This window comes from Procambarus clarkii, chromosome 68 (assembly GCF_040958095.1).
Source record: "Procambarus clarkii isolate CNS0578487 chromosome 68, FALCON_Pclarkii_2.0, whole genome shotgun sequence".
NCBI classification, from domain to species: domain Eukaryota; kingdom Metazoa; phylum Arthropoda; class Malacostraca; order Decapoda; family Cambaridae; genus Procambarus; species Procambarus clarkii.
This window is the reverse complement of record NC_091217.1, coordinates 4,131,883-4,154,030: the sequence shown is the minus strand read 5'-3', so window position 1 is coordinate 4,154,030 and position 22,148 is coordinate 4,131,883. Positions and strand designations below refer to the sequence as shown.

The following is a 22,148-nucleotide window of genomic DNA, read 5'->3' as shown; positions in this document are numbered from 1 at the left end:
TATAATAGAGAGAGAGAGAGAATATAAATCAGTAATACGTATTATAAAAACAATAAACATTAATAAAGACAGTTAATATTAATAAAAAAAATTAATCATTAATAATGAACGAGGCAGATGTGTTCAGAACGAGACATTTAACCTTCCTTCCTGATCACATTCACTCGCCCTTCACACTCAGAGGCAGAGAGAGAGAGAGGGAGAGGAAAAAAAACGCGTCCGAAATACCAGCTACGTCCGACTCGGTGTCCCACCTGAGAGTTCAGCAAACTATAGCGAACTTGGAGTTGAACTTTCTGGTTGACAGAGACAAAGTTCAATAGAAAGTATGACACACTCCAGCTGCCTGCCTGCCTGCCGGCCCACGTTCAACAGCCTATATAGGGTGTTGAACGTGTAGGTATTGACAAAGGGTGTTCTTATAGAGCGATTTTATAGTGGTAAGGAATTTAATGGCTTTAAAATGATATATTTGGTCGTGGCTTTGTAAGAATATACCATTTAATTAACAACATCAGTTCTGTCATACCCTCTTGTATCTTCTTGTATTACTCTGTATTCCCGTAGTGTATTCCTTGACGAGGTGTTAATACCTGAAAGTGCTTTGGGTTATTTTTCGTTATTCTACGTCTATGGACGCAGGTTTGATCCAATTTAATGGCCTCGGTTTTCTATCATTGATACATCTCGTTGTTGCGATTCGAATTATGAATCTGCCTTAGGTTTACATTTATGTGTTAAATTATACGTATAATTCCTATGGGTATAATTTTATTGTCTAAATTACTGTGATATATAATCCAGAGTGACACAAACACACACACACTATGCGACAAGAAAAATTATATAAACATTTATTTTATATCCCTTTTATATATGCATTACACGTGAACTCAATCTAAGGACAAATTCTTGTAATCAGTTCCTCATAAACTCTATAAACTTAGATTAAATAACAAGAATTTAGAGAACTATACATGTAAAATGTTAACAATTTCATTGCACGACCCGGACACATTTCACTGAATTTCACCTCAATTTAACGTTTCGGCAAATGCGACTTTCACGGGTTAGATTTGTGTACATTTTACAGAGAGAGAATTCAGTGTGCTCCAGAACCTCTACTTTCACATTTAACTTAACAAAGAGATGTTGGGGACGAATGAGAGAGAGAGGGAGAAGAGAGAAAGGGAGAAGAGAGAGAGGGAGAAGAGAGAGAGGGAGAAGAGAAAGAGAGAGAGAGAGAGAGAGAGAGAGAGAGAGAGAGAGAGAGAGAAGGAACATGTTTCAGACAAATACAATGTTGATTGACTGGTGATAAAGGAAGTAATGGGACCCTGTAATCTTCATGGTGTGATAGCCAAGGTTCGTGTAGGTGTTCTTGACTTCATCGATATCGAAGAACTGCTCCAACTGGTTATCCTGGTACAGCAACAGCTGGAGATGATGCAAAGTATATCTTTTATGAGACATGAATAACAGTGAGGTGAATAACCCAATTCATGTGTGCGTGTGTGTGTGTGTGTGTGTGTGTGTGTGTGTGTGTGTGTGTGTGTGTGTGTGTGTGTGTGTGTGTGTGTGTGTGTGTGTGTAAACTCGTCTACTTGTGTCTATATGATCGAGCTTTAGCTCTTGGATCCCCGCTTTTCAAGCCGTTGGTGGTCTACAGCAATGACCTATTGCTGGCCTATTTAACTCTCTCATACAGGTTTTTAAAGTTATGCTTGCAGTTATCCTCTCCAATATGCTCCTTATAGTCATTCCATTTACTCACTACTCTTACACTTGAAAGAAAACTTTATAACATCTCTATGACACATCTAAGTCTCAAGCTTCCATCCGTCACCCTTGTGTTATTCATATTTATTTTAAACAATTCCCGTTTCCACCTTGCACTCCCTCTAAGTATTTTATAAACCAATATCATTCCCCCCACCTTGTCATGTGTACTCACCTAATTGTGCTTGCGGGGGATGAGCTGTGGCTCTTTGGTCCCGCCTCTCAACCATCAATCAACTGGTGTAAAGGTTCCTGCGCCTATTGGTCTCTATCATATCTACACTTGAAGCTGTGTATGGAGTCAGCCTCCACCACTTCACTTACTAATGCATTCCATTTGTCAACCACTCTGACACTGAAAAAGTTCTTTCTAATATCTCTAATATGTGTGTGTGTGTGTTTTAATAAAAAAAATAGCAAAATAATAGAATACAAATATAATGCATTTACAAATGAGGTGATTTTAGGCCATCTCTCTAACTCAGACAGTTTAAGGAGATATGAAGCAACTTAGTTTGAATGCTTTCTAAAACTCCTGGTCTTAAAACAGGTGTTTTTTTTCTAAATTCAGACGATTGTAAAATCTTGAAAACGGGCTGAATTATTACTCATTATAATGTCAACAAACTTAATGAAAACAAAAACAAACAAACGTGAAACAAAAGTCAATAAAAGTAAACAAAAGCAACAAATACGGAAATTAGAGAACGAAAATGAATGACTTTCCTAGGCCGACCTTGACGTGGAAGGGGTATCCAAGTGCCTTGTTTAGGGCCAGGAATCCTGTGGTCATCTCCATGCCTCCACCGGAGAGGTCAAAGGTTAGGAGGTCAATCTGTGGGAGGTGTTATTTGGTCCAGGCTATATACAGCATTAGCTTACCTTAAGATAAGTTTAATAATTGACTGTGTGAGCCTTTGCTTATTGGCTGGAGGGTCATTCAGCGAAATATCATGTGTTGGATGTTTAAATTTGCATTGTAAACAAGTAATTACGTTATTCTATAAAATATTTGAAGTTTATGGTAATTTATGAACTAAATTAATTATGAGTTCCAAATTTTGCCAAAAAAAAAAATTAGATTTCTATAATATTTAAACCAAGCTTCGGGTTAAAAAAATGCAAAAAAAAAAAAAAAAAAAAATGTTTAAGCTAAGCTCCGTGCTTAGTAAACATTAGGATATTTTTAAGTTTGTATTAACAAAATCTAACAAATTTATGCAGGTCACGAACTGATTCACACACACACACACACACACACACACACACATATACACACTTTATCTCTCTCTCTCTCTCTCTCTCTCTCTCTCTCTCTCTCTCTCTCTCTCTCTCTCTCTCTCTCTCTCACCTGAGTGTAGCCAGCAGCTTTCAGCACTGAGAGGAGAGGATAACAGGTTGTGTTCCAAATCTCTCCTGCGAGCAGATCCTGTCAAGGAGAGAGAGGCAGAAACCCTGAGCATGAGTTAAACGTCAGATACTGTTAGGACACAAGGGACAGAAAAGGGCTGGTTAATAAGGCTGTGGGGAAGACTGATCAAAGGGTGACATATAAGGCTGGAACAAGGCTGAGATAGCTGATTTACGGCTGACATACGCCTAAGACAATTCAACAATCAAGACTGATGTTGGTCTTCAGAAAAGCCCACGAGAAATAAAAAGGAAAGCCTTATTTAACACCTATACTGTGTTCATTCGTGGAGAACAACATGTTCATGTTCAGAAAGGAACTAGAAGTCTTATAGACAGTGTTGAGATAAGTCTGAAGGTTAGGTTGAGATATGTTAATTGTGAACGCGTAAGTCTTTCCAACACGAACTTCCAGAAATTTTATATTTATAAGACCTCTCATATACAATATGTGGAAGGTCTCTCTCTCATTCAATATTTTGAAGGACTTTCACATTCAATATTTTGAAGGACTCATATTCAATATTTTGAAGGACTTTCACATTCAATATTTTGAAGGACTCATATTCAATATTTTGAAGGACTTTCACATTCAATATTTTGAAGGACTCATATTCAATATTTTGTAGGACTCTCACATTCAATATTTTGAAGGACTCGTATTCAATATTTTGAAGGACTCATGTTCAAAATTTTGAAGGACTCATATTCAATATTTTGAAGGACTCTCACATTCAATATTTTGAAGAACTCATATTCAATATTTGGAAGGACTCGTATTCAATATTTTGAAGGACTCTCACATTCAATATTTTGAAGGACTCATATTCAATATTTTGAAAGACTCTCTCATACAACATTTTATAAACCATTCAGACATGATCGGGCAACACACTAGAAGGCAAAAAATACTTTTCATTTTAACTCAGAAAAAAAACCCATTTGGAACCATGCAAGCTTGGACCTACACACAGTATTCCTATAATGCCCACTGACTCCTATAATTTTCATCCTCACGTATAACATCTGACTTCCATTACACTTACCGATGGAGAAGCGTACTTGACCAGTTGTGAGCGACCTTGTTGTGCCTTAAGCAAGCTTCTTGTAAAGTTGCTGGGAGCGCGGGTACGTACCAACTGTTGCTGTGGGAGAAGATGCCACGGGGGAGAGGTGGGAGAAATCCATGCAGTGTGGAGGGTCAGTGGTTTAGTAAACAAAGAACCAATTTACAGACTTTGCTACATGAAGTCTGTGGATTACTGATGCCTTAAACTTAAAGATTAAGTTTTAATTTATAATTAAATTTAAACTCAATTATATTAAGAAGTAGACGTACTTTCGAGCTAATCCATGCCTCTGTTGGGGTATTCTGAATTACACACGACAAACTATACTTGGCTCCGTTAAAGTATTTACTTCTAACTTGTTATACACCCATCAGCACTGTATTGTATTCTTGTTTCTGTATAACAAGAATACAGAATTAACAGCGTGTTTAGGACAACAGCAGTGTACTACACGCACCTGCAGACTAGATTACCCTAAAAAAAAAATTTAATTTAAAAATAAAATGCAATAAATCCATATCCTGACCCCCCCCCCATCCTTCCAGGGGCTATATTGTCGTAATGGCTTGGCGCTTTCCCCTGACAATTCCCTTCCCTTCCTCACCCCCCTGAAGGATTCGAACCCAGACAGCCAGGGCTCCATGCACCTTAGTGAATACATTATTTAACTCGCTACTGGATACTCTCTCTTTTTTTTCTCTTTCTCTCTCTCTCTCTGTCTCTCTCTCTTTCTCTCTCTCTCTGTCTCTGTCTCTCTCCCTCTGTCTCTCCCTCTCTGTCTCTCTCCCTCTCTTTCTCTATCCCTCTCTTTCTCTCTCCCTCTCTTTCTCTCTCCCTCTCTATCTCCCTCTCTGTCTCTCTCCCTCTCTTTCTCTATCCCTCTCTTTCTCTCTCCCTCTCTTTCTCTCTCCCTCTCTTTCTCTCTCCCTCTCTTTCTCTCTCCCTCTCTGTCTCTCTCCCTCTCTCTCTCTCCCTCCCCACTACCTACCGAGGAGGCGTAGGGGTCGACGGAGACGCAGACGGGGAGAGTGCTGGAGGCGCGGGGGGAGGCGCGCAGTTGACCGTAGTTGATGGGGTCAGCCTCTACTAGGAGACCCCGCCACCCCTGCGTCGCCTCCAGCCACCAGGTGTTACTCAGCCACAAGCCGTCCTGGGCGCCCACCTCCACAAACACACCGCTCTTCTGTATACAAAGTGTGTGTGTGGGTGTGTGTTTTTTACTCTTTGTGTCTGCAAAGTCTCGAGTTATTAGCTCTTGGACCTTCCCTGGACCTTTCTAACCAGTCTGTGTTTCTTCTGTTATGTCTAATATAATTTTTTTTAAGCTACATAGTGTACTCAGCTATTTGTGCTTGCGGGGGTTGAGCTTTGGCTCTTTGGTCCCCGCCTCTCAATTGTCAGTTAACTGGTGTACAGATTTCTATGAGCCTACTATGTGTGTGTGTGTGTGTGTGTGTGTGTGTGTGTGTGTGTGTGTGTAAACCCCCCCTTACGGTTTGATTGACAGTTGAGAGGCGGGACCAAAGAGCCAAACCTCAAGCAAGCACAATTAGGTGAGTAAAACTAGGTGATGTAACAGACATAACATGAAGAGCCAAGCATATAAAACATTATTTTTTATTAATTTTCAACTTTTAAAGTATGTTTTTGCTTAAAAAATGTAAATAATCAATTTAAGTCATAAATAGCATCAGATATTTGTTGACGTTAAAAATTGTGTATTTACATTCAGCTTTAGGCTCTTAATTCAATGTAGTAATTCCTATTTTGTCTGCTTAAAGTTGGGTCAACCCACTTACCGTGGTCGATAGAGCGACAGTGTAACTATTTGCAGGGCCAGAGTTCGATCCCAGATGGTCCTAATGACTGAGGACTGTTCCTACACTCCGTCCCCATATCCCAAGAATTAGTCTGTCCTTAAATCCCTTCTAAGAGCCATGTTAACATATAGTTATACCTGTCCTTGAAAGAGCGTTCTTAGGAGGACCTCGCTGGTGTTGAAGGAGGGCCGATCTTGCCAGGGCGGCTGTCGTGGGCGGAGACGACTTGGCTTCCGAGGCGGCGGTTCAATCATCTCCTTCAGGAACTTAATGAGACGAGCGTCCCGCCAGCTTAGCGGTTCCCGCAGCCGCTGACGGACACACGACCGCACCGCTGTTTACATAAGACCGCCATCAGTGCTGCTCGAGTTTAACAACTGATAAAAGGGACCTCTAAGGGTCGTCTAAATGTAAAGGTAACTTAAAATGCGGACTTTAATCTACTATATCTACCTTCGGAGGGTAGATATGGTAGATACTTCATTACTCGTACTATACGGCTTTATGGTATATTATTCATAGAGATAATTAGAGCGCAACAAGCATAATCTCTAGAGACTGATGGATGCCTACTACTGTCTTGCAAGTAGCAACAGTTTCCTCAGACACTGCAGCTAACTCGACATCAGCTCTGAGAATTTAATTAAGATCCATTCCTTAATATAAATATAAATATATATATATATATATATATATATATATATATATATATATATATATTATATATATATAATATTTATATATATATACACCATCAACCCCACCGTCACGACAGGCCGAGGTGGGTTTCCCACTGGCCGAGTCGACGTCGCCCTGCTCCTCAGGCCGGGGGCTGGCTTGGCCAGTCCGGCCGGCCGGCAAGGATCCGGCTCCTGACGAAGGATGCTGGGCCGCCTCTCGCTGCCTGATCACCAACACTGTCGCCGCCAGCAGCATCCCCATCACCGTCCATATGTGCAGCATCTTCATCTTACACTTCCTTCTCTGGAATGAATCTTAATTGCTTTAAAAATCCAAGTAGTAAAAAAAAAAAAAGACTTCGAATATTGGTTCTGACGTTTATTTTTGTATCAGGATAGATGGACGTAGTTAACCAAGATGATAGAGAAATGGATTCAAATAACAATAATAGTAGCAATTATTACATGTTTGATACAAAATCTGAATTTATTGTATTTCATATTGTGATTTTTTATATCGATTACAAACATTATTTATATCGATTGCTTAGTGTATTATGAATAAACCTTCGTTTTATGGGCAAAAAAAGTAATATGTATTTGGACTTAATTTCAAAAAATTTGGTTTTAATTTCAATGATTTTAGACGAATTTGGATTTAATTAGGACTTAATATATACATTTTTAGTTGTAATTTCAACAAATTTGGACTTAGTTTATTCATTTTTCGGCTTAATTTCAAAACCCGCTCTTAATACATAACTCAAAAAACGAAATGATTTAAAGAGAGTGTGGAAGGGATCTATCAGTAGAAAGGGCCTAGTCATGACGACTATATAGAAGAAAACTGCTCTTCAGGTACTCACCATTGGTCTACTGTACTCAAGTTCTCCACGATGAATGCTGTCTCGGGCCTCGAGTGTCATTTCTACTCAAATACAACGCTCAATGTATCTCTGTATCGGCACACTGTATCGTAATATTAAGTTATCATGGTATATATTCAGGCGATGAGTCACAATAACGTGGCTGAAGTATGTTGACCAGACCACACACTAGAAGTTGAAGGGACGACGACGTTTCGGTCCGTCCTGGACCATTCTCAAGTCTATTGTGTCACAATCGACACAATCGATTCTCAAGTCACAATCGACTTGAGAATGGTCCAGGACGGACCGAAACGTCGTCGTCCCTTCAACTTCTAGTGTGTGGTCTGGTCAACATGGTATATATTAGAATTATGTCGGTCTGCTTATATTCCTTTGCCACTAAATTAACTCAGTTCTTTGCATGCTGCTTTCTGATACGCGTTTTTGGTTGAGTGAATGTAATGGGTTTCGCTTCATGCGGTGAGTATACAGGCCTTTATCTAAGAGAAAAGATAGGACACAACAATATAATATCCTGTTGACCAGACCACACACTAGAAGGTGAAGGGACGACGACGTTTCGGTCCGTCCTGGACCATTCTCAAGTCAATTATAATATCCTATTTTCCCAAAGTCAACAATACCCCTTAATTTGCGTGAAAACGAAAATTATTGATGGAATCATGGACCAGCACAGGCATGGTCTGATTCACTTGACTGCAAAGGCTTTCTGGGACTGATGTGATTCAGACGACTGCTTGGGCTTACTGGGACTCGTCTGATCCAAACGATTGTGTAAGAGAACTAACTGACGAGAGAACTGGCTGACTGTCTGAGATGGAGGCAAGTTGCCAGCGTGGTCACGGCAGCGTCAGTAAATCGGAGGATAAAAAAATTCTTATCCACATTTTCCTGGAAGCTATTTATATGTTACCGCGTCTTATCAGTGACGGCAGCTGTGTTTATCTACTGAATCACCAGATGTTCAGTATTTTTGTTTTGTTTTCCTGTTCTTCATACAGGTGTGTGCACACACACGTGTTTGGTGTAACTTGTGTGTAGCAGAGAATGAGTCGCGGTTAAGATGGGTTACATGGCAGCACTGTGCATGCTGAAAGCGCTGGAGGGGAGTCATAATGCTGTAATAGCCTGAGAAGGAAGTATAGAACTTTATATTCTCGCCTACTGCTCCTTGCTGTAGGCACGTTGACGTCCTTAGTCTTCTCTCACCATCTTATCTCTTTATCTCTCTCTGTTTACCCTCTTGTTTCCTCCCTAATCTCTCTGTCTATCTTAAAAGGTGTTGTTTCTTTGTTTCTCACTTCCTTCAGAGTTTCACTCTGGTTTTCACTTTCCTCATTTTCTTCTCTTCTACCTTTCTCCTCATCTGTATCTACTTCCAGTCTCCCTCTCCTCCATCCATGCTCCTGCTCCAATCCTACTCCATCCTCAACTCCGGCTCAACTCTGGCAGAGGGAAAAAAAATACTTTTGCAAATCTAATCTTTAAAGAGGAATACCGACTCCGGAGGCCAGTTTTCGGCAATAGTTTTCACAATTAAGTTGACTTTCTTTTTTGTTTGAAACTTTCCTGTTTAATTAACATTCCATTTTCAAGGAATTTCATCACAGATGCGACGATGGAAGTATGTGGGAGGGGGGGGGGGGGGCGGGGGGATTTAGCTTCCGATTCTTGCGATGCTTTAGAGCTTACAGAGGCTGCTCTATTGGATGTGTTGGAGCTCTATGTTGGAGCTCAGATAGAGGCATTATTCTGTTTGGTTTTCCCTTGATATAGATGTGGGGATAAGTGTGTAATAACTGATAACTGTAGGCTCGCGTTCACTGTTAATTTCTCAGAGCTTAATTCTAATTGGATATTAGCGTTTCCTGTTCCCAGTAAGTACCTCGTTGTTGTATAATGACTGCTGGCATTCATCTATGATATTTTGTTCATTTTGCATTTGTGTGTGTGTGTGGTGTGTGTGTGTGTGGTGTGTGTGTGTGTGTGTGTGTGTGTGTGTGGTGTGTGTGTGTGTGTGTGTGTGTGTGTGTGTGTGTATGTGTGTGTGTGTGTGTGTGGTGTGTGTGTGTGTGTGGTGTGCGTGTGTGTGTGTGTGGTGTGCGTGTGTGTGTGGTGTGTGTGTGTGTGTGTGTGTGTGTGTGTGTGTGTGTGGTGTGCGTGTGTGTGTGGTGTGTGTGTGCGTGTGTGTGTGTGTGTGTATGTGTGTGTGTGTGTGTGTGTGTGAGGGTACTCACCTAGTTGTGCTTGTGGGGGTCGAGCTCTAGTTCTTTGGTCCCGCCTCTCAACTGTCAATTAACTAGTGTACAGATTCCTGAGCCTACTGGGCTCTATCATATTTACATTTGAAACTGTGTATGGAGTCAGCCTCCACCACATCACTGCCTAATGCATTCCATTTGTTAACTACTCTGACACTGAAAAAGTTCTTTCTAATGTCCCAGTGGCTCATGTAGGTACTCAGTTTCCACCTGTGTCCCCTTGTTCGCATACTACCCGTGTTAAATAGTTTATCTTTATCCTGTCAATTCCTCTTAGAATTTTGTAGGTAGTGATCATGTCTCCCCTTACTCTTCTATCTTCCAGTGTCATGAGTTACCTTTCCCGCAGCCTGTCCTCGTAACTCATGTCTCTTAGTTCTGGGACTAGTCTAGTGGCATACCTTTGAACTTTTTCCAGCTTCGTCTTGTGCTTGATAAGGTACGGGCTCCATGCTGGGGCCGCATACTCCAGGATTGGTCTTACATATGTGGTGTACAAGATTCTGAATGACTCCTTACACAGGTTCCTGAACGCTGTTCTGATGTTAGCCAGCTTTGCCTACGCCGCAGATGTTATTATTTTGATGTGGGTTTCAGGAGACAGGTTTGGGGTTATTACCTTACAATTGAGTGGTGGGGAATATTACCCCAGCCCAGTGGCGGGGAATAATACCCCAACCCAGTGGCGGGGAATCTTACCCCCAGCTCAGTGGCGGGGAATAATACCCCAGCTCAGTGGCGGGGAATCTTACCCCCAGCTCAATAGCGGGGAATAATACCCCAGCTCAGTGGCGGGGAATAATACCCCAGCCCAGTGGCGGGGAATAATACCCCAGCTCAGTGGCGGGGAATAATACCCCAGCTCAGTGGCGGGGAATCTTACCCCAGCTCAGTGGCGGGGAATCTTATCCCCAGCTCAATGGCGGGGAATATCTTTTACCTAGGTATAATATATGCGACTCCTCCCATCCTCCCAGATATTCAATACCTGTACGTAATGTTTACAAACAACTCTCTAAGTATTACTGGATTATCTTGTTGGATTATGCAAATTGATCCCGAAAGACGAAGGTGGAACAGCTGGAGGAGAAACTATTTGGGAGCAAACGAGGAGACGGGACAGTGGAGTGGGACTTGGGATGTGATGCTGGGGTGGGACTCCAGCTTCCTTAAGATGGGGGATACTGGGATGGGAGTTGAGCTTGCTCGAGGAGATGTGACACTGGAAGGGGACTACAACTTGCTCGAGGGAGTGGGTGGGTCGTCCTTGGAGACCGAGCTGGAATCACAGAGTTTTTTCATTCTTGAGTGAATAACCGGACCTAAACACTAGGTGCATTCACTCTGTCTCTTGTAAAGCAATAATTTGAATATCATGTATTGGTCGCGATATCCTTTCGTATGTATTGACTTTGCGATACATACGTTATATGCATATATATACAAATATAGATGTATACACAGTGCTAGAAAATGGCTAATGTCAGATCACATACACACAGAAATCAAAATAGCGTGATGCATCTAATGAACACATCTACAAGGGCCGTGACGAGGATTCGAACCTACGTCCGAGAGCATCCCAGACGCTGCCTTAATCTTCGTCACGGCCCTTGTGGATTTATTCAATGTCAGATCACTTTTTAACAAGTGAGAGACGAAGCATGGGCTAAACTACACACCAGACACACTGACATGTATCCCATTAATACACACTGGGGGAAAATATATATGGATACACTCGCATCTTATTTATAAATTTGCATCTTACGCACCGTATTTTCTCCAGGCGAAATAAGGTGCGTTAAGCAAATAAGGTGTTTAACGAAGAGCCAATACAGGTTCGAAGAAAATAAATCCTGTCTTACTCCCCTGGCACAAGGGAAGGATTGTTTACGATCAAGAAGTACTGGGATAGAGAGATGTGAGTGTGCCCTTAAGTTTTGTTAATAAACACGTGGTATTTTGTGAGATTTGGGCTCGTTAACTGTTGGTATGTAGGTGTTATTCTGATACGTGCACGTTAATCGGTTGATATGTACGTATGTTAATCTGTTGATATGTTCCTACGTGTTGATCTACTGATGAGTACGTGGAAAGTTATTGGGTTACTTTCATGTCGTCTTGGAAGAGAAGTGATCATTCTGAATTAAACTAAGTCAAGATTTCTGATTCTGTGTTGCTCTTTTTGTGGTTGTGCAACTTTGTGTTTCATTAATACGTGTTACTGTGTGTTAATTTGCATACAATGTGTTACTTAGTGGTACTATTAGTTTATGTAACCTTGTGTTAATTTTTTTGGTATTTAGCTTGGGATTCGCCAAGGCAGTGAAGAACATTTCCCCTGTATTGCTAGACTTCTTAAGACGTTCTTAAGACCTTCTTAATTAAGACTTTCTTAAGACCTTGAGACTTTTAAGACCTTCCTGAAACCTTCTTAAGGCTTTCTTTGAGATTTTAAGACCTTTCAAGACTTCCAACTACTATTGACAACAGAGAAACCAAAACAGTCCTCCTGTTACAGGACAAGTTACTGTTACCTGATAACAAAAACAGGTTCCTAGGACATGTTTAAAGTTACCTGATCTACTAGTGTGAGGGACAATGACAAGCATGATTGGGTGCCGTGACTGTATAGCCAATCAATAGCCAATCAAAACACGTAGTAAGATTTGATTACGATTATTTTTTAAAGGGGTGATACGAGGTAAGATATAGGTGATACTAGGCATAATAGTGGTGATACTAGCCATAATAGTGGCGATACAGGCCCTAATAGGGGTGATACTAGCCATAAAAGGGTCATACAGGCCCTAATAGGGGTGATACTAGCCATAATAGGGGTGATACTAGCCATAGTAGGGGTGATACTAGCCATAGTAGTGGTGATACTAGGCATAATAGTGGTGATACTAGCCATAGTAGGGGTGATACTAGCCATAATAGTGGCGATACAGGCCCTAATAGGGGTGATACTAGCCATAAAAGGGTCATACAGGCCCTAATAGGGGTGATACTAGCCATAATAGGGGTGATACTAGCCATAGTAGGGGTGATACTAGCCATAGTAGTGGTGATACTAGGCATAATAGTGGTGATACTAGCCATAGTAGGGGTGATACTAGCCATAATAGTGGCGATAGAGGCCCTAATAGGGGTGATACTAGCCATAAAAGGGTCATACAGGCCCTAATAGGGGTGATACTAGCCATAATAGGGTTGATACTAGCCATAATAGAGGTGATACTAGCCATAATAGGGGTGATACTAGCCATAATAGGGGTGATACTAGCCATAATAGGGGTGATACTAGCCATAATAGGGGGTGATCCTAGCCATAATAGTGGTGATACTAGCCATAATAGTGGTGATACTAGCCATAATAAGGGTGATACTAGCCATAATAGAGGTGATACTAGCCATAATAGGGGTGATACTAGCCATAATAGGGGTGATACTAGCCATAATAGGGGGTGATCCTAGCCATAATAGTGGTGATACTAGCCATAATAGTGGTGATACTAGCCATAATAGGTGTGATACTAGCCATAAAAGGGTGATACAGGTCCTAATAGGGGTGATACTAGCCATAATAGTGGTGATACTAGCCATAATAGGGGTGATACTAGCCATAATAGTGGTGATACTAGCCATAATAGTGGTGATACTAGCCATAATAGGGGTGATACTAGCCATAATAGGGGTGATACTAGCCATAATAGTGGTGATACTAGCCATAATAGGTGTGATACTAGCCATAAAAGGGTCATACAGGCCCTAATAGTGATGATACTAGCCATAATAGGGGTGATACTAGCCATAATAGTGGTGATACTAGCCATAATAAGGGTGATACTAGCCTAGATAAGGGGGGGGGGGGTGGACAATGAATCCTGGAAAGCCATCAAAAGATCGAAAAATCCTGGAAAAAAACATGTGACTCCACATCAGTCTGAGTCAACTAAAGGCTCTGGACGGAAGGAGGTAAGCTGAACCCGTTCCTTTGGTCTGACTCTTTGATCCTGGAGAGGTATTGAGGCTCTTACATTGTCAGTATTGATTCCCTTTTGCCTGCGCTAAATATAACTGGTATTTTGACAGTCACTCGGCATATCTCTGTACGTTGTTGTTGTTGAATTAGCTGATTGAATGCTAATTTGTTAGGAATTTGTTAGTGTAGTCGATATTGTTATCTTTGGAGAGTGATTTGTTGAATTATTTTTGTGTTTCTTGTTCTTCGTCTGTGGTATTCTTGTGTCAGTTTTATCCACTCATGTTATTTTGGTTTACACTTAACACTATATATATATATAACCCCCATCGCGTCCCCTATCCATACTGCGTCCCCCTATCCCCACCACCTCGCCAACAACTTCACTCTCATCCTCCTCCATCCTCCATCACCCCCACCCTCAACCCCCTTCCCTCACAATCCCCCTCCCCCCCCCCATCCCTCATCACAATCCCCCGAACCTCATAATCAATCTCTGGCCCACCACTTTCCCTCGGATTCAGTTTTCGACCCACAATCGAGAATTCTGTGTTCGAATCCCGGGCGGGACAGAGATGGTTGGGCGCGTTTCCTCTCACCTAATGCAGCTGTTCACCTAGAAGTAAATAGGTGCCCGGGAGTTAGTCAGCTTGTTAAGGGTGTTGTATCCTGGTGGGTGAGTAATTCGGTCTTGATGAAGGGAAAACCTTTTGATATAAGCCTAACGTGTATGAATACACTCTGGCTACCTGTCCCCCGACTCAATTAATTATTGTGATTTTTTTAAAACTGTGTATGGTGTCTGCCTCCATCACATCACTTCCTAATGCATTTCATTTGTTAACTACTCTGACAATGAACAATTTTTTTCTAATGTCTCTGTGGCTCATTTGGGAACTAAGTTTCCACTTATGTCCCCCTTTGTTCGTGTTCCACCAATTTAAATAGTTTGTTTTTGTCCACCCTGTCAATTCCTCTGAGAATTTTGTAGGTTGTGATCATGTCTGCCCTTACTCTTGTCTTCCAGCGACGTGAGGTTTAGCTCTCGTAGCCTTTCCTAGTAACTCATATCTCTCAGTTTTGGGGGCCCAGTCTGGTGACATATCTCTGAATCTTCCCTAACTTGTGACTGTATGTATAAATTGGCTGTCTGACCCCCCGACACAATGAATTATTATGTTATTCTAGTCATACTGTTCTTCATGTTGCTGTGGTTCCTGCTGTTCTACATGTCTGCTGGTCGCTGTGGTCCGTGCGGTGGAACACCTTACATTTTGTTCTATAGTGACTAGATGGTAGCTCAGTGGATGATGGGTGCGTCACTCAGTCAGTCAGGTTAAGCACTTCTTGATCACGCCGGTAAATGAATGGGATACTGCATATATAATCTGCCGTTAGGTAGGGTAACCTAGATGAGTCTAGCATTTGTATTCTTGAGAGTCATATTAGAGGTCAAATACGCTCACTGGTTTAGTTTACGCTATCATTTAACGTTTTCTGTAAAATTTGTTTTGAAGAAAACTTGTTGTTACGATGATCTGAATGATAGACTGATTAAAACATTGAACTCCCGTTGTTGGGGACTAGAAGCCTGTATGTATACATACATACATACATACATACATACATACATACATACATACATACATACATACATACATACATACATACACACACAAGCTTCCCGTTCCCGAGAAAGCGAATTATGAATCATGTAATATTTAAGTTTACTCAAACACAAAAATGTTACATTAAATGAAATAGATTTATTTATTTTATTGTTTTTTTTAATTAGCAAGCTTAGGTATACACAGCAATGTGCTGCTACCTTATTCTATATGAAAGATTACACAGTGTAGATAAAAAACTAGCTATACGTTTATCAAATATTCCCATCTCCCAGAATGGTTTAGTCATACATGAAATCAGGGAAGAAAACTTGTTTAAAAATTAAAAAAATAATCAACTCTAAAAACCAGGGGCCAGATTCACGAAAGCACTTACGCACGTGTACATCTTTCTTCAATCTTTGACGGCTTTGGTAACATTTATTAAACAGTTTACAAGCATGAAAACTTCCCATTCAACTGTTGTTATTGTTATAAACAGCCTCCTGGTGCTTCGGAGCTCATTAACTGTTTAATAATTGGAAACAAAGCCGCCAAAGATTGAGAAAAGATGTACACGTTCGTAAGTGCTTTCGTGAATCTGGCCCCAGGAGAGAGCATGAAATTTAAGGCTGATCGATTATCCTCCACTAGCAAAGTCTGGGCACAGCACAAGAATATCTTCCCATATTCCTGAGTGTATGAAGTAAGTACCGATATTACTTCGTCTTAATACAGACCTTTTAAAATTTAGGACTTGTATGTAAAGTAATCAGAAACTCTCTAAACTAATGAGAGATTTTCAGTTAATGACCAGGTGAGTTTTACCTGAATTCAAGACCCCACAAACCTCTTGGCCTCGATGGGGACAGGAAGCCTGTGGGGAAAAAAATCTTAATTATTCCTTGAGATATTTCCTCTTGGTGTCTACCACTTCTCAGACCTTTTATGAGTTTATTGACTATTGATATATTTATTTATTCATTTATTTATACAAGAAAATACACTGGGTTGTATCCGTACAAATTTTGATTAGTGGTTTACATGTATTTACCTGAGGGTCACTAACGCTAGTGGCCTCGACGAGGACAGGAAGCAAGCGGCTTGTCAAAGGTAGTTGAGAATTGGCCTGATGATCTTTTCCAGCTGTATTTTAAAACCCAGCTGAGTTTCGGCGGTAACGCATTCATGCATTTATGGAATGCATGTGAAGACTCGCTGCTTGGATACAGAAGTTAAGGTGAAACGAAACTTGAAACCGTAACGAAACTTCCACAACCAAAATTTCCTTGAAGAAGTTAAAGCATCGTTCACGTTGTTCCTGAAGTCATTCTTGTTGGCTTAGAAAAAATAGAACAAAATAGAATCTGCCCGAAACGCTTTGCGTAATAGTGGCTTTAGGCATTGTATGTACTAGCTCTATCTATAAAGCAAACAAACTTTGTAAAATCTCTTTATGTATGTACCTTACCTAAATAAAAATTATTATTATTATTATTATTAACAAACTTCGAACATCGTTGAAAAGACAGACACTCAACATTGTGCCGAATAAATATCTTTTGCTTTAAACTTTTTTGCAGAAGTGTGATATTAATTTTATTTTTAGTCAGCTGATAGCGAGACGTCACTCTAGCCAACACAACCTGATATATCATGTGCAACACAGGACTCAACTTATCAGAATCATGTTCTTCAATTACGCCGATAGAAAAACTTTTGTTGAACATTTGATGCCAACCGTACCTAGCAGTAAAATAGGTACCAGGGTGTTAGTCAGCTGTCATGGGCTGCTTTCTGGGGGTGGAGGCCTGGTCGAGGACTGGGCCGCGGGGACACTAAAAAAAAAAAAACGAAATCATCTCAAGACAACTTCCATACTTCTTCGTGGATCTCTTAACGATGTAAAGGAAAATCTTCGATATACATGCAGATATTCAGCAGGTGATGATGAGGTGTTCCTCGATCATGTTCACTCACAACTTCTGAATTTATATACAAATCACCTAAAAAAATCACAATGGCGTGATTCACTTTGATCATTTACCCGGACCATTCAACCTGACCATTCAACCTGACCATTCAACCTGACCATTCAACCTGACCACTTACTATATACACAAAAAATGTTTACTATTCATTTTACAGTTGTATATAAATAATATATAAAACCACAGAGGTCAATGAATGCAAAAGTATTTCATTATTCAAAGATATATTTTAAAAATAAAGATATCACGTTTGCTGTAATTATTAGTGATACTGTGTAATTTTATACTTAATACATTTTTACTTTGAATCAAGAAAAGGATTTATAATAAAAAATATCGATAATAGAAATATCGATAATTGTAGCTTTTCCTTGAAATCTGTTCAGCTCCTATTTGAAAATATAATACATTTGAAAATATAATACATGTATTATCTTAAATGATTCTGGGAATATCCAGTGTATAGGTTCGAATCCACATTACTACTCCTGTAGATTTTGGGACACCCAAAAAGGGACTTTTGGGACACTCTGTACATTATCCCAAGACTCCAGACAATATTCAGTAAAGAAGATGGGAGCTGGGGACAGGAGGCAGAGCACAAGGCCCCAAAATTATTGGTCGAATGCCGACAATGAATCTGTGTCCTGAAGTTGCCATTAACAGCATATTATCAACTGCATATGCAATGTTGGCAACACACTCTTTCAAAATTTGAACAAGGAGTTACTCAAGACTCTGTATACACTACGTATGTCAGACCAATTCTAGACTATGCAGTGCTCGAGTATGGAATCTACGTTTCGTTAAAAGCCCATCGGAGCTGAACAGATTTCAGAGGAAAGCTGCAAAGACTAGTTGTAGTGGTGTTATGTGGGACAGAAGACACTATGGGCTGGAGACCAGACCACACACTAGAAGGTGAAAGGACGACGACGTTTCGGTCCGTCCTGGACCATTCTCAAGTCGATTGCGGTCTAGCCAATCGACTTGAGAATGGTCCAGAACGGGCCGAAACGTCGTCGTCCCTTCACCTTCTAGTGTATGGTGTGGTCAACATACTTCAGCCACGTTATTGTGACTCATCGCCGGGCTGGATATGGATAATTGGGCTGGATTTTGGATAATTCATGAATTCGTGAGAGGCATTATCCTATGTCTCATGAAAGCAGCGTTACGTAAGGATATTCTGACCGGTGTGGATGTCCGATGTTCACCACTGAAGACAAAATATTATACCATAGTTCGTACCAATTCTAATATTGGTATAGAGGCTTTCCGTGTATACGACGATGAAGCTCTGTTCTTGTTTTTGCAATGAAAATCGATGCATATTGTAAAGAATTACTTGAAGATCCACAAGTATATATGACACACATTTACATTTGAGACAACAGTGACACTAGCACGTCCATTATTGCATATAAAAATATATAGAAATGTCTGTAATTACTGCCCCTTGCATCGTTATCTTTTGAAGCTTAAATTAATCTTTCTCAGACTTTTATTTTTTTGCAAATATGATCAGATACTATAGGACATCTTATATTTCGTATTTAATATTTCTCAGACACACTCAATCCTAAGAGAGGGGGGGGGGGCGAGAGAACAACAGCGTCTCAAGTCTCTCAACTCTCCCATATTCGTAAAGCTTTCGTAAACTATTCCTAACCATTAGTTACTCGTGTCGGCAACAAGCATTGTAGTTACCTCGTCTGCTCTAAATAACAGCAGCATTGTATTACCCCGTCGTTATTACATTGTATTTGGGGCGCCTGACAGCTGAGTGGACAGCGCTTTGGATTCGTAGTCCCGAGGTTCCGGGTTCGATCCCCGGTGGAGGCGGAGACAAATGGGCAAAAAGTTTCTTTCACCCTAATGCCCCTGTTACCTAGCAGTGAATAGGTACCTGGGAGTTAGACAGCTGCTACGGCGCTGCTTCCTGGGGGGTGTTTAACAAAAAGGAGGCCTGGTCGAGGACCGGGCCGCGGGGACGCTAAGCCCCGAAATCATCTCAAGATAACCTCATCTCAAGATATACCCGCAGAGGTGTGCAGCCTCCAGAAGGAAGGGAAAGTAAATATCAGGGGGAAAGCGCCAAGCCATTACGACTATATGGCACTTGGAAGGGGATCAGGATAAGGGGTTGGGATGGGACAAGGGGAAAGGAATGGTGCCCAACCATTTGAACAGTCGGGGATTGAACGCTGACCTGCATGAAGCGAGAGCTGAACCCGCCACTTCGCTAATGGAAATGGTTTCAGATTAAGTGGACAGAGAACTAGAATAATGCTCTTTAATGTAATAGAAATACCCAATATATATATATATATATATATATATATATATATATATATATATATATATATATATATATATATATATATATTATTAAATATGACCGAAAAAGTAAGATTAATAATTCTAACACGAATTTTCTCAATCTTTCGTACATTACGCTTCACTGTTGGAGGTAAATCAAAAATCACTTCTCCAAAATTCATTTTTATTTCTAGTCTGACGCGACACGGGCGCGTTTCGTAAAACTTATTACATTTTCAAAGACTTCACAAATACACAACTGATGAAGTCTTTGAAAATGTAATAAGTTTTACGAAACGCGCCCGTGTCGCGTCAGACTAGAAATAAAAATGAATTTTGGAGAAGTGATTTTTGATTTACCTCCAACAGTGAAGCGTAATGTACGAAAGATTGAGAAAATTCGTGTTAGAATTATTAATCTTACTTTTTCGGTCATATTTAATAATATATGTCTACAGGAAAGACTGCTACCAAAATATACTAATATATATATATATATATATATATAATATCTTCATTAGTTTGGCCAGGGTTCATAAGGATGTGTGTGGGATTCTGTTAGACGTTGTGTTAACAAAATCAGTTCTTCTGGCAGTGTGAGGTAGCAACAAAGGGTGTGTATATATATATATATATATATATATATATATATATATATATATATATATATATATATATATATATATATACATATATATATATATACATATATATATATACATATATATATATATATATATATATATATACATATATATATACATATATATATATATATATATATATATATATATATATATATATATATATATACATATATATATACATATATATATAAATATATATATATATATATATATATATATATATATATATATATATATATATATATATATATATATATATATAAGTTCCCTGGATCGATGCTACCAACAATGGTATTGTCAGGATCTATAATACATTGCTTAACAAAGTTCATATAGACACCGCCTTTCAGTGCCTAACAAAATCATTAAAAGCATTTTGCCCTCCAAGATAGTACAGTAGGCATGACTAGTTCCTAGGTGGCTTCCGGTTTATTGTTATTATTGGTTTGGAACTAAGCTTAATTAGTTCGGTATATAAGCTCGGCATATAACCACCTCTGGAGGGTTATAGGTTTGAAACTAAGCTTAATTAGTTCGGTATATAAGCTCGGCATATATCCACCTCTGGAGGGTTATAGGTTTGGAACTAAGCTTAATTAGTTCGGTATATAAGCTCGGCATATATCCACCTCTGGAGGGTTATAGGTTTGAAACTAAGCTTAATTAGTTCGGTATATAAGCTCGGCATATATCCACCTCTGGAGGGTTATAGGTTTGAAACTAAGCTTAATGCCCTATCCATCTCTAAAGGGTTATTACACAACTTTACTGATATACTAAATAAATTTAGTATGTCAGTCAACTATATTACGTTCTGAATATGGTCCAGGAATATATATTAGACTCTCGGTGAATATCCACCGAGAAATGGAATCAATTATTATTTATATTATTAATTATATTCAAATAAAATAATAAATCGCACATAAAACCACTCTCACAAGATAATAAATCAAGGATATTTTTTTTAATTAACAAATGAGGCAGTTAATCGATTGGCTACAGCTGTTATCTTGTTCAAAGCCTCACACAAGGCGATAAAACCATCAGTAATCAAGAAAGACATTTTAACATTTTCTGTGGTTTAAGTTCGTATTCACTCACACACACACACACACACACACACACACACACACACACACATATATATATATATATATATATATATATATATATATATATATATATATATATATATATATATATATATGTCGTACCTAGTAGCCAGAATGCACTTCTCGGCCTACTATTCAAGGCCCGATTTGCCTAATAAGCCAAGTTTTCCTGAATTAATATATTTTCTCTAATTTTTTTCTTATGAAATGATAAAGCTACCCATTTCATTATGTATGAGGTAATTTTTTTTTTATTGGAGTTAAAATTAACGTAGATATATGACCGAACCTAACCAACCCAACCTAACCTAACCTAACCTATCTTTATAGGTTAGGTTAGGTTAGGTAGCCGAAAATGTTAGGTTAGGTTAGGTTACGTAGGTTAGGTAGTCGAAAAACAAATAATTCATGATAACTTGGCTTATTAGGCAAATCGGGCCTTGCATAGTAGGCTGACAAGTGCGTTCTGGCTACTAGGTACGACATATATATATATATATATATATATATATATATATATATATATATATATATATATATATATATATATAAAAGGCTGTCATTA

The 22,148-nt window shown here is 39.5% G+C and overlaps 1 protein-coding gene across 2 annotated transcripts; it reads right to left on the bottom strand.

The window, feature by feature from the left end:
- Positions 1–280: 280 nt before the first annotated feature.
- Positions 281–8,493, bottom strand: LOC123774798 (uncharacterized). 2 transcript variants are annotated; one of them, XM_045769415.2, is made up of 9 exons: positions 8,397–8,493; positions 7,626–7,728; positions 6,844–7,063; positions 6,217–6,413; positions 5,248–5,442; positions 4,236–4,334; positions 3,131–3,208; positions 2,516–2,614; positions 281–1,437 (listed from the first exon to the last, which is right to left on the bottom strand). In XM_045769415.2, the coding sequence occupies exons 2-9, from the start codon at positions 7,683–7,685 to the stop codon at positions 1,288–1,290; spliced, it is 1,098 nt and encodes a 365-aa protein (XP_045625371.2). In that variant the 5' UTR covers positions 7,686–7,728; positions 8,397–8,493; the 3' UTR covers positions 281–1,287. The 2 variants fall into 2 exon arrangements, with proteins under 2 accessions (XP_045625371.2, XP_045625372.2); XM_045769416.2 differs by having other exon boundaries at positions 7,626–7,715; positions 8,397–8,486.
- Between the last annotated feature and the right edge of the window lie 13,655 nt (positions 8,494–22,148).